The sequence below is a fragment of the Aquila chrysaetos genome, chromosome 17 (assembly GCF_900496995.4).
Source record: "Aquila chrysaetos chrysaetos chromosome 17, bAquChr1.4, whole genome shotgun sequence".
Classification (NCBI taxonomy): domain Eukaryota; kingdom Metazoa; phylum Chordata; class Aves; order Accipitriformes; family Accipitridae; genus Aquila; species Aquila chrysaetos.
Genome location: NC_044020.1, coordinates 19,363,199 through 19,376,616, shown reverse-complemented (window position 1 = coordinate 19,376,616; position 13,418 = coordinate 19,363,199). Strand labels below are relative to the sequence as shown.

At 40.2% G+C, this 13,418-nt stretch overlaps 1 protein-coding gene across 13 annotated transcripts in view; it reads right to left on the bottom strand.

Moving 5' to 3' along the window:
* ABCC9 (ATP binding cassette subfamily C member 9) overlaps positions 1 to 13,418 on the bottom strand; it is a 76,755-nt gene that overhangs the window by 40,761 nt on the left and 22,576 nt on the right. For all 13 annotated transcript variants that reach the window (XM_030041109.2, XM_030041108.2, XM_030041115.2 and 10 more), the window contains 7 exons: positions 12,138 to 12,302; positions 10,435 to 10,590; positions 7,525 to 7,659; positions 5,475 to 5,637; positions 4,796 to 4,836; positions 3,729 to 3,871; positions 849 to 957 (listed from right to left, as the gene is read on the bottom strand). In XM_030041109.2, the coding sequence (XP_029896969.1) occupies positions 849 to 957; positions 3,729 to 3,871; positions 4,796 to 4,836; positions 5,475 to 5,637; positions 7,525 to 7,659; positions 10,435 to 10,590; positions 12,138 to 12,302 (912 nt within the window). The remainder of the gene's footprint in view (positions 1 to 848; positions 958 to 3,728; positions 3,872 to 4,795; positions 4,837 to 5,474; positions 5,638 to 7,524; positions 7,660 to 10,434; positions 10,591 to 12,137; positions 12,303 to 13,418) is intronic.

Below are 13,418 nucleotides of genomic sequence, written 5' to 3'. Positions count from 1 at the left end.
TTCAGAGCCACCTGTGGTATTTGTAAGCACCACTGTATTGAGCTAAATCAGGATAATCTTAGTGATTCCTTACAGCTGGGCTGTCTACAGTGAATGATTTAACCTTTACAGATATTACCTTTATTTTTCCCTCTCCCCATCATCTAGACTTTGTCTGTCTCTCTCTGTAGGGCTGGGCAAAAGGTGGACAAGAGAAACAAAACAAATGCTGAAACAATTTCATTTTTGTTTCCTTTAGTATAATTGTTAAGCCAGAAAAACAAGAAACATGTTGTTTTGGGTTGGCAAACTAATTTAATTCAGCTCAAAATAAAACTTATTTTTTGCTGATCTTTTCCTCCTGTCTGTTGCTGTCTTCAACTTTCAGTCACATTTCAAATGACATAATCAGTTTGAAACAGTTGAAATATGTAGCTTATTTCACAAAGTTTGGTGGTGTTTGTCCCACCTCCAATTCTGAATCTCCCAGAGCAGGAATCAGTCCTACCTAAAGATGCCCAACATATAATGGATTGTACTGGCAATATACAGTACAAACCCCATAACCACAAGAAATGCACCTGGGCCTTTTATAAAAACTGAGAAGGATGAATTTGTACCATGTGTAAATGTGTTGGTGTGTTATGGGGGTTTTATTACTACTGGCCCTTCAGCAACACTTAAATGTGTTTGGGGACCCTTCATGTTGTAGAAACACAGAGATCCCGACATAGAAGAGGCAAAACTGGTCAATGTTAGAGTCAGGCTGGAAGCCAAAACTCCTGAGCCCTATCATTTAGGCCACTAGCCTTGTATGGGTCTATATGGCCTCTCTGCTTTGAAATTCAGTGTCATAAAACAGAACTTACAAGTCCTGTGTGCTTCTTACAGGATTCATAAGCTACAGAGCTGTCCCCACCTCTCCAGCTGTCATCTCCAATCTCATCACTCAGGAGAAACTCATTCAGCTTCTGTACACTTGAAAGAAAACAGGACAGTGAGTTAAATAAACCCAGGTTTCCATGACCACATTTCCATTTTTATGCAGCCCAGCCAGCAGGATATATCAGAATTGTTCCAAAAGAAGTTCATGGGATACTTCTGGTTTCCTATTGGACTGTCTGCCACCCTGATGGCAAGTGAAAATTTATTTACGTGGAAGAAGGACAGATGAAAATAATTAAACATCGTACTGGTAGCTGGGAATGAAGAGGAGACCTATTCATGTGAGTGCCACTAGAGCTCCGTGGGAATGGTTTCCATCTTGGCAGGCTTACCTCTTCTGTGCTTTTCTTATGCCTACACACAGTCAGGATGCATAAATGAGTCATTCACCCACCTACATCCTCCGAAAATGCCAATGCACCAGGTGCATCCTGAACACAGCTTTTGCATACACTGCATGCAAACGGGACTGAAGACTACACAACCCAGGACAGCCACGGCCAGCCTTGGAGAATTACAGCAAGAGCTCTCTTTGCCTACTTCTTAAAAGTGTCCACTGGGAAATAAAGCACACAGGTTCAATTCATTCTTCATCACAGAAGGATCTGATCCCCTTTCCGCCCCACTTCCTTTCAGAGTGCTGTAAGCACCTAGCTCTTTATCGTTCTGGGGAAGGGATGAACAAAAGCACCCACCGGTCATGGTGAAGCTATGTTACTTTGCAAAAACTAAAATCAAGGTGCATTGAGCCAGAGACTGAGAAAGCAGAAGGACATATGACTTCAGATCAGTGATTTGAATGTTAATCTGCAAATGAGAAAGTAGTCCTGTTTCAAGGCCTGTCTCAGCATTTCATATGAAATTATCAATACATGTTCAAGCCACAGAGATACTGGTTAGCAAGAAAGAACTGCTATTGTCATTATTTCCTCCTGCCAGTATATCTGTTCCTATCTCCTCTTTTGAAAGGAAAATTTATGTGTCTAACTCCCATATCAGAGTTTAAGTCTTACATAAGTGCATCAAACAAGAATTTATCTTCTTGTAGAAGATAAGAGACCTCGTTCTGATCATCTGCCTAAGAAGACATCAACCATTACTTTGCATTTGAACGAGGACAGGTACCCTCAAAAGTTTTCATGGTACTAGAAGTACTCTTTAACATAAAATGGAGAATCTGACCAAAGTATGAGCACTTAATCATAACACAAATGAGCGCATACTCATATACATGTATTTGATTGATGGTAGAGCTGTGGAGTGGCCAAGCGCGCATTCTTCATTCTTCACTTGGGGGACATGATGTTCATGGGAGAAAGATGTTAAGAAGTAAGTTTGCCAAAGGGTAAAGTTTGTTTTGGCAAATATGGTCTCTAAATAGTGTCCTGAGGGGTGGCCAGCAGTGTTAAGGAAAATGTACACACCATTTTGATATTAGGGCTATGCTAAACATAGTGCAGAGATGTAGAGGCTGGGATGATTTATAAAGGAGCCTTGAGATTTTCCACTAGTCAGAAATAATTTTCAACCTAGGGAAAATGTCTCATGTGGCCCTGCTGCTGCTTTGACAAAAATAAACCCTATTTAATTTTTTTTTAAAGTGAGTGTGGTGCTGGCAGATGACAGCTGTGGAGCCTGAAGTCCCCTTGACTGCTATTTGTTATTACTGTTACCCACCAAAAAGAGGCAGTGGCAGCAGCAATGCAATACCTTGCCAATGTGCCTCAGTCTTGGCAAGAAGGAATTACGTTTCTGGGTGTGAAGGTTAGTTCGGTCTTTACATCCTGCTCATGCTTGGCATCTGACACATTACTGCCAGTCAGGTGTCAGTTTGCACCTCTTGGGACATCTTGTCAGTGTGTATGTCTACATAACTGCCCCATGACCATGACTCTTTCCATACAGACAACTGACGCAACAGCCAAAAGTCTGAAATTTGACTTACTACCAACCAGCTCCCTTGAGATTAAGTGCTCTATAGCCCAGCACGAAGGAAGTTGTTTTGTTGGGCTACTTGCAGCAATAAATGCCTGGAACATATAAGTTTCTGATGAAGCAACACATTTTATGAGTTCCTTTTCCTTTTTTTTTTAAATCTTTTCCACTTTGTGCCAACTTCCTCACTGTCCTGCCATGTAGATCCCTAACCCTCACAGACGAAATTCCCAAACGTCTGCCTTGCCATGCCTCCTCTCCCGCATCTCTTTACTGCCATTCAGGGGAACAGCATTTCCTCTATAAGAGAAGTGCTGTAGGGCTCAGTTTCCCTTGGGTAACTAGTCCTTCAGTGTCCAGTGTTCCTCCATCCACTCTCTTTCCTAAGAAAGTCCATGCTAGTGCTAGACAATGGGAGACCGGTCAGTACCAAATTCTCACGTAAAGCCCAATGCACCGTTTGTGGAGGTAGACTTAAGCCAGTTGCTCTCCCTTGCATCAGCAGGGCCAGTCCTGCTAGATAGCTTCACGCCAGTCCCTCACATCTCCCTCTGCGTAAGGTAAGGGCGACGGTGGGTGGCCACACTGTGAGAAGAGGAGCATATCCCAAGGAAGGACAGTCCAGCTCTGAATCTGACCTGCCAAACTTGGCGAAATTATCAGAAGAATGGAACATTTCTTTGTCTCTGTATCTTGCAGTAAAAAGAAATGGTCACTCTGATTTCTCTCACATTATTGAACATCTGAGTCCCACCTCTTAATCCTCTTCCATGTGAGCAGGTAGAAACCACCTTTTTCTCCAGCACCTTCCCTGCTGTATTACTGAATGTAGGTGTTCAAGAGTTGGAGAAACAAGAAGGGCCACCTACCTTACGATAGCCTTGACTGCAAAACGAACCACGGTGGAGAGCAGGAACAGCGGTGTGACCAGGATGTGAAACAATGAGAGTGATGCAAAGGCCTGGGCGGGCTGCAGCGGCTTGACATTGGTATACGCGTAAGTCACAAAGGTCTGTCACATCAGGAAAAGAGCATGTCAGGATAAGGACTCTTGAAAAAGATGGACAAGGACAGCAAGCAAAATATGTTGCTCAACTAGGGCCAGTAACTACATAGCTCAATTTATTGGGAATCACAGTAAACTGAAGAGAAAGGTGTCTTCTATTAAATTGCAAAAGATTTTAAAAACTTGCCAGTGATTTCAAGAGATTTACACATTTAAGAATGAAAAACTTTTCTTTGTAAAGTCAAAGCATTTAGTTTTGTAAAGTTTTGTAACTGACTTCAGGGTTTAGAGGAAACAAGCAAGCCAGAAAAATCAGTAAGAACCTAATAAATCTTATGGGTTTTTTCACAGATGCAGAACTATGGTCATATCTCATCCAATTCTGGTACAACCTGTTAGCATACTCTGAGTAATGCCCTCAGCATTTGGTCTATGAAGACTCCTTACTAGCCGGCATGCCATAGTTCCTCCGGTGCATTAGGCTGAGATTTAAACCTGGCCAGAGGACAAGCAAAATTTATTTCTCCTTAAACTTTCTTGAAAACTAAAATGGTGGCTTATAATGCACTTTGAAACAGGAGTGATCTTCACTGCTAGACAATAGAAGAGCAAAGCCACCCAAAACCCCTTCAAAATGAGACCTTCTCAAAATGGGTCTTCTTTCAAGTTGCAATGATTTCTTTCTTTCTTATAGGAAAAAATTATATTTCTTTTTGTTTTTACCAATCCAAGCCACAGGTGGTGAAATACCAGCTCTTGGAACGGGCACTTCCAGTGTCATGCTATTCTACAGTTAGCAGGGGCACATTAACTCATCTGCCAGTTTTATGAGGAATATGTCCTACAAAAACAATGGTGTCTTTTCTTTCTTTCTCCCCCTCTCATTTTCTCTGCCTTTTATAAGGAAAAGTGAAAAAAACATTATCTTACTGCAAGAACAGCAGCTATTGGTATGGCCGCATTCATAAAAACTGTGAAAGAGAAATAAAATAGGCATCAGATTATATGAAATAAGAAAAAACAGTTTTACCATTAGTTGTATGGCACTAGCAGCATCCAGTTATTTTCAATTTAAGTAATTAAAACTCCCAAAGGAAAATTCCTCTGCAGGAAGAAATTTCCTTCCATGACAGAGAGACATCTTAAACACACAAACAAATAAGCCAAGTAATTATCTCATTTGTATACTTTAGTGAACTGGGATAAAAAGTTTTATGTGCACAATTATTATGCAACACAACAAAAACATTACCCTCTCAGCTCTTCTACATTACAGAAAATACAATTTCATTCAGACACTAATTTATCTCTCCTGTAATCAGAGCCGCTAATGTTATCTGGAACCTCCTTACTATAAAACAATTCATAACTCTAATGTCATTATGAAGGTGACAGAAAACTTCCTACAAAAAAAAGATCAGCAAAGCACGCTCTGTATTTTCAAGTTTCTGTGTTATATATTTGTCATGCCTTTTTATTTGAATCACATTTCACACACACATAAAAAAGTGTCATAGGCACAGCTGTATTTGGCTTTAGTTGAAGCCAGGAGGAATGCTGACATGGAGAACAGGATCCATTTCTGAGCATTAAAAACATAGTTACTTACTGGAAAGAGATGTATGAAGTGCAAAGGTTTTGAGACTGGTGAGTTCCTTCATTCTTGTTTCTTCCACGCTAGTACAAAATATGTGCTCCCAGGCATACAGCTTTAATAACTTAATGCCTTTTAGTATCTCATTGGTTTTCTTCAATCTTTCAGTAGAATAGTCCTTCATTTCAAAAGAAAACAAGGACAAGAAATTGATAATCGTTTGTAGTTTTAATGAGAATACTCTTTTCCCTTCACTTCTGTTGTAAAATTCATTAAAGATTTATAATTTTGTTTGGTTTTTTGTACAGGCTTTCAGTTGCCATACTGAGTAAAACAATATAAAATTCCATGTTCTTTAGAGATATTAAAATGCTTACAATCATGAGGGGAAATTAAGTGACCTGTTCTGAGAAGAAATATAACCCAAAACATCTGAATCCTTCAAATAGAGGGTGAAACTCAGGGAGGTGGATTAGTAGGTCAGTTGTGTCCATAACAATAAACAGAAGACTTCATGTGTGTGATTGCTGATACAAGATTCATTCTGGGATTCATACAGACTGGCCAGCAAAATAAACAAGATGTTTATTCATATATTTAGCTAATTGCCTTTCACCAGAAAACAGTAATTCTAAGTTTTGGTAAAACCATAATCCAAAAGATGTTATGAGTCAGACAAACTCAGAAAAGAGCAAAAAGAAAGATTCAGACTATTTCTGAAATTATGTAAAGATAAATCCTCTGTTGGTATAAATTGGCACAATTGTACAGGATTGAAGTGTGCTGAAGATTAAATTAATGTATGTATAATTTGCTTACTGAATATTAAGATAACAAGGATCTTTAAATATTTGACAACTCAAGCACCAAAGGTTGATTAAAAAAGTTCAAGGATCACAAGAATAAAGTTAAAAATTAGATAAAGTATCAGAAAACATTTCTAATTGGTGAACTATATTAGACAGCAAAATAAACTTACAGCACTGAAGAATGTACAATAGATATTAATCCAGCAATGCCAGCTGATTTTTAGAGAACACCAAAGCTTGGGGTGAGAGCATAAAGTCTCTAGCCATTTCAGAGGGTGGTTGTACACATTCTTTAAAACTGTCCTCCTGTAATTTATCAGTCTTTTGTACTGTTTGCTAACATCCCATGAAATACAACATCTGTATGTAGGAATAACACCCTTTCATGGAACTGAATTCAGATGAAACCATGCTAGTTGGGTGAAAAATACTCTCTGCAGAGAAGACAGGTCAAGGCCCACATACTTTTTTCAGATTCTTGTCTGACAAATGTTAGGAAGGAAGAGATACTGAGCCACAGAAAAACAGAAAGGGAGGGACGATGGAATTAAGACACAGCTTGCCCAAACCTCTGCAGTGAATGTTCACTAACAACAACAACCCCTGCTTACTCGTTCTCATTTCTGGATGTACTGGTTTTGGCTAGGGTAGAGTTCATTTTTTTCATAGTAGCTAGTATGGGGCTATGTTTTGGATTTGTGCTGAAAACAGTGTTGATAACACAGGGATGTTTTCGTTACTGCTGGGCAGTGCTCACACAGAGCCAAGGGCTTTTCTTGCTCTCACCCCACCCCACCAGCGAGGCGGCTGGGGGGGCACAAGAAGTTGGGGGGGGGACACAGCCGGGACAGCTGACCCCAACTGTCCCAAGGGATATTCCAGACCATACGATGTCATGCCTAGCATGTAAAGCTGGGGGAACAAGAAGGAAGGGGGGGACATTCGGAGTGATGGCATTTGTCTGCCCAAGTCACCATTAGGCATGATGGAGCCCTGCTTTCCTGGAGATGGCTGAACACCTGCCTGCCATGGGAAGTGGTGAACGAATTCCTTGTTTTGCTTTGCTTGCATGCTTGGCTTTTGCTTTACCTGTTAAACTGTCTTTATCTCAACCCACGAGTTTTCTCACTTTTACTCTTCCAATTCTCTCCCCCGTCCCACCGGGGGAGAAAGTGAGCAGCTGTGTGGTGCTTAGTTGCCGGCTGGGGTTAAACCACTACACTGGATCACAAATGTCACTGAAATAATTTACTTACGAGAGTGCTCTTCTGAGCCTCAGCCAGCTTCGTAGCTATGAAGTACTGTATTGGAGCTAACAGTACAATGACAGCAGCACCGACCAACGCACTCATTCCAAGTAAATTGTAGAGTAGGATCACACCCATTATTATCTATGAAGAAAAAAGCAATATAGAAAAAGAAGGAGATTTCAATATGCCAGAAGGATAGCAAGAAAAAAATATTTTTCCTTCTAATAAACAAATGGCTCATAGGAATCAAGTGAGCCCTTACTTCAGAAGGTCATGTTTGGAAAGTGTGGGAAATGAACCCAGAAGCCTTATTTTTGACATTAACTGCATAGTTTGTGTTACTGCCTGGTAGTCCTAATTCCAGACGAGGTTTCCACAGAACTAAAGGAGCACTAAAATGATGGTGCTTGCCCCAAGGCATTTTACAGAATCACTGGCCTTAAGTCTTATTTACACTAGAACTCCTTATATCACTGGAAGTATTCAAAGGTCTTAGGACTGTCATGAATCACATTTGCATTCTGTCATAGAGGTCCTCTTGCAACTGCAAACAGAGGCACATCTAAGACAGGCACTGAAGCATATGTGCTGGGAGTGACACAAACCTTACCTTGTGCATCAATACCATGTAGGTCTGTAGGAAAGTACCAAGATGCTACCTCAGCCCTACAAAAAGTTTGGGAACACTTCCCACAATGGTTTACCTGGGAATGTCTCTGATGCAACTACCGTGATTCTGCTTCCTGTGTTAATACAAGCTTTACTACATAAGTATTTTGATAAAAAGCTCCACTGTATGGTACAGGATATACAGAACTAACTAGTTGCTTACTTTGTATTTTTGCTCTCTCTTCAATGAGTCAGTTCTGTCTTTAAATCTGCATTCTTATTATACAGTATCAGAAATAAGAATCAGTGGAGTTCAACATTTGGAAAGCATTATTTAGCTCTTCAGGCTTCTGTAATGTAAATTAACAAACCTAAATGCCATTTTCTTAGCAGAATAATACAAGGTTACAGGTAGCAATTTGTACTTGGGGTAAACTGAAGCCCTTACTAGGGGCCCGATCCTGCAATGAGTTTTTGTGGTTGATAACAGGCCATAATTTGTTGATACACAATGTATTTTGTAAGATTCATCCCAATCTTCAGCAGGCTATGGCTATATTGGCTCACACTGGAAGGATATAAGTTCAGTATTTGCTACAAGCTTTTCTGCTTGAGGAGGGGGCAGCCCTGACAATTGCTGTTTCTTGAAACATCCCTTGAAGCTCAACTCTTTTGCATAAGGCAAGACAGAATAGTCCCAACACCTTTTCCAGAGTGGTATAGTTATAATCCAGCTCATAGTTACGAAGGGTTAGTTTCTTCCTTCTTTTTTGCAAAAAGCAGCCAATTGAGCTAATCAGGCAGAAAGACTTAGTACCATAACACCAGTGTCATTGATATCAGCTGCATAATACTTTGAGAAGGAAATAGTAAGTATTCTCCTTTTAATTTTATTGTTGGAGCAGATGTGTAAGGTAATCACTATGACTGATAGAGCTAAAGAGCAGAAGGAGCCCTTTGTAGCCTAGGCCACAGGTACTCACTCACCAAGTTCTTCAGCAAGGGTAAATTCATGGGCGATGCTACGCTCATTCCTGCACAAAGCTATGGTCAAGCTCCCCTGTGTTCCCTCTCTCCTGATTGCCTGAAGGTCAACTACAGGAACCAGCAAAATCATCAGAAGTTTCCTCAAACCAGCCTTTTACAGTAGTGGTAAGGAAGGCCATTACATTTCTACAGTGGCTGAGACAGAGACTTTATTAAAGAGACAAATGAGTGGTGAATTTAGGCTACATAGAATTCTTCACAGGAATCAGACCACCTGTTCATTTAATAACATTCAAAGTATTAACAGCAACTCTTCCAAATAAACCTGGGTGTGAAACAGTGACTTAAAATTAAATGCTCTGTATTATTTCTAATTTCTGTTACTGTGCAAGCTTTTTTTGTCCTTTTCTCCATAATTATTTGATGACTCTCTAAACCCTACCCTATTCTAAAATAGACACATAAACCCAGTATTTTTTTCCATTAGTAGTAGTAATATTGCTGACTATTATAATAGACTACTGACGCAGTCCAAGTAATTTCAGCAAAACAGATCTACTATAAGAGTGGCTTTTATCCTTTTTTAAACTTATTTAATGTTGGTGGGGTTATCTACAGGTTAGGGCCATGTCAATTCCACCCCAAGCTAAAATTCTGAAGGTGCTACAGGAGTCCAAGTTTCATGGAAAATCAGCGTGGCTTAGGTCATTAAGTCATTTAGCACTTTTGAATATTTCTTTCAGGCTAATAATTTTTACTTTTCCTTCCTACAGATCCACCTACAGATCTTTCCCAGCCTTGTTAAGAACCAGATGTTTACAGTAACTAAGCTTGTTTATATGAGAGCTACTCTGGGCATTCTGTGCAGCACACTGTTGGTGCTGCTGTCAGTCACTGAGCAGGATTCAACTGCTTTTTGCTCCTGCCACAAAACGCAGTTAAAAAGTGGACGCTGCAAATGCAACACTTAGCACTGGTCAGATGCCTGTGATGCTGCCATGTGGCAGAAATAAAAGCAATGACTTGTGTCAGTAGTGGAAGAAATATGAGCAGGGAAAGGATGACAGGTCGTGATTCTTAAAGTCACAGACCACATCCATGACATGGAAATCCTGCTCAAAAAATTCCTCTCTTTACTGCAGAGACAGCCTCCCAGCCCTTGGAGGAGATGATGGGCCACATTTCTGCTTGTTAGTCTTCCTGGCAAATGAGTGTAAAGTCCAAGTTCCCCTCTGGATTTTGTAGTAGTCTCACAGACATATACTCTTTTCAACCAGGTTGGAGGATCTCTGAAATCAGGCCCTTACTTTGATGCTCTACCTGAACAGGCATTGCCCACAGATTGGGGCACAGGAACAAGAACCACATTAATTGATTTGTTTCTATGGCAACCAAGTTATTGATTTGTCCCAGCGTCATCTCTCCCATGGACAAGTTGGACGTTGAAAGCCTCAGGATCTTATTATATATCATTGCCTGTAGGAAAGGAGTAAAATGGAAGATATGAAAATGATATAATTATAAAGCAACAGTAGGAGAAGGACGTTTCAAACTGCGGTATCAGTCTTTACCTAAGACAGCCCTTCTCCAAGTCTCTCACCTGAGACACAGAGAGAGAGATGGAGACAGAGTGAGAGAAAGCACAAGAGAGAGAACTGACTTTAAAAAACTCCAAATCCTTTTAAAAGGTTTGTTGCTTAACACAGACCTAAAATAGAACAAAATGACAGCAAAACATCGACATTTAGGAGACTGGGCAAAGATCTCCTTTGAACAAACATTTGGTGAGCCTGCTTTTCTGTGACACTGTCTGTCAAAGAGATCCTTGTTTCTGATAAGATAGTTAAACTCATGCTATGAAGTTTTGATCAGGGTGGCTATGTATTCCTTTGAGTTTCTCTCCTTTACCTGGCCATCTATTTCCATAAAATTTGTAGGAGCTTAAGAGAGTTTAAAATTAATCCGGGCTTATATCTACCAGAATTTTAAAGACAAATATTGTGAGCCCAGTTTGCAGCTATGACCAAATATCAAACACTGCAACTTTGAGAAATTTTTAAAAACAATTTGTGCCCTTTGCCCTGTTTTGTCCATGAATCCTGTAGAATTAAGCAGAAATGCCTACATGGTGAATTACATCAGCTGCATATGGTCCTAAAAGTCCCCATTTTGGCAAGTGGGAGTCGCAAAAGCACAAGGAAATAATCAGGTATGCTTTTTCCACCATGTCTGTACCATCTATCCTGGGAGAAGGCAGAAAATGTTTGAAATATCTACATCAATCATAGTGTGCAGAAAACCCAGAAGCTTCCATGCTGAGATGATATTCCTGTGGTTAGTTACACCTGGCAAAACATCAGTTCCAGCTTCTGTTCTGCACACAGTGCTACTGCTGTCCATGGAGCGTGGTCTGCGGAGATCCCTGCTACAACTCACCCACGTTCTGAGCTGGAGCTGCTGGCTCCAGTTCATAAACATGGCTTTCACAGAGGGTTAATGGATGCCAGTTTTAGAGACACAGTTTTGGAGATGAATTACTCCTGTCCCATCCCACAGGGCTCTGTGCAAAAGGGCATAAATATTCAGAATCACACACACGATACACGGACAATGTTCCCATAAAACATAGCTTGGCCAAAGATACTCTGCAGATAACTGCTCACAGTCAGCAGAATTAACCTCATAGGCAAATGAACAAAGCAGGGGCAGAGTCAGAACAACACTGCTTATCTTCATATACTTAACGACTTCTGCAAAAATATGTTCTTACATGCACAGTGTGAGTGCTAAACTTCTGTATGTTAGTATGATGGTTTTTGTTTTTAGCAAAAGCAATTGCTGCCATCAGTTTGGCTGTGTCACTGATAGCACTTCTCCAGTTTTCTGTATAAAAATACAGTGCATCTCTTCTCTCAAACAACTGTTAACTGAGTCTTCAGATAAAGAACAAGACAAATGAAAGTACAAAGCTGGAGCTAGTATTAGTGAATTTCTTGGCAGATCATGCAAACATCTTTGCTCACCAGTAAAGCACCTCGTAGGTTGATGCCAGTTTCTGTAGTCACATAGTAGGATGCCTGCAGGAATGTCCTCTGCAAGATAAGGGCCAGGAAAAGAAGAACTGCCAAAACATAAACATTCCTGAGGAATTCCTCCGAGGAAAGATACGAATTTGATGGATCCTTCACCTGAAAAGAAAGGAAAAAGTGATGAAAGTGGCATAGGAGGGATTGTATGTTCTTGAGATACTGGAAACAAGGGAATTCAGTCATTACATTACAATAAAAAATATTGATGGTATTATGGGACAGTTATGGAAATCAGATTTCTCACTGTACCTACGTAGCAAAATCATTTGGATACAATTAAATACTCCCCTCATGTTCCAAAGACTTAACTTTTAGCCGTTCTAAAATGAATTGTTTTTAGCAGGAAATGGACAATTAGATCACCATGGCTGCCTTATCTTTAGTTTCTTCATCGAATTCTGATGACTTGTAGGATAGAAATGCTACTCTGTAGAAAATCAAGCTCATTCCACCTGGACCACAAAGAAGCTGCAAGAAAATATTTTTTATTATATGGGATTAGTTACTCATGTTGCATTTGTATATTATGGAAACAATTCCTTCCAGAAATATAGTCTATGATACCTGTGAATTCTGAATAAAATAAGAACATATACGCCAGTATTCCCCACAAAATGAACTTTAAACAGGGGAAAAAAAAGTCTCGTTCAAATCACTTTATTTGTTTTCATTTTCTAGTTTTTATGTTCACTGTTCTGCTCTGTTTCAGGCAGAAAAAGAAACAAATGTACCAAAATACTGCAAGGAAGGCTGTTCTTTTGGTATTTCCGATCCAGCTGGAAGCAGGATGTACTGGAATTCTTAAAAAAAAAAAAAAAAAAAAAAAAAGAATAAAAAGCCTGTTCTACTGAACTACCCAGCCTGATTCTGAGATGAAAGGACTGGGGAATAGTGGAAAGTAAACCACGTAGCTACCCTCTTGGAGATTCTTTCATCACTCTGGATAAGTGTCATCTGCCATGAGACTGCAGGCAGGAGAGAGGTGCTTGGAAGCCTCCAGGCTCACCTCACTGCAGTGACCCCAGCCTCGCCACACCACACACTCCTCCCTCTGCCATGGGCAGCTGACGCCCAAAAGGTGTGTATATGCACCCAACGGTGTTTTCAAAAGGTCCAATGTCTGTAAGACACCTAAATCCCACTGAAATAATAGGCTAAGTGGCTCAACCAACCCAAGACTCCTTGAAATGTGGGTTGTTTAAGTTCATGATTGGC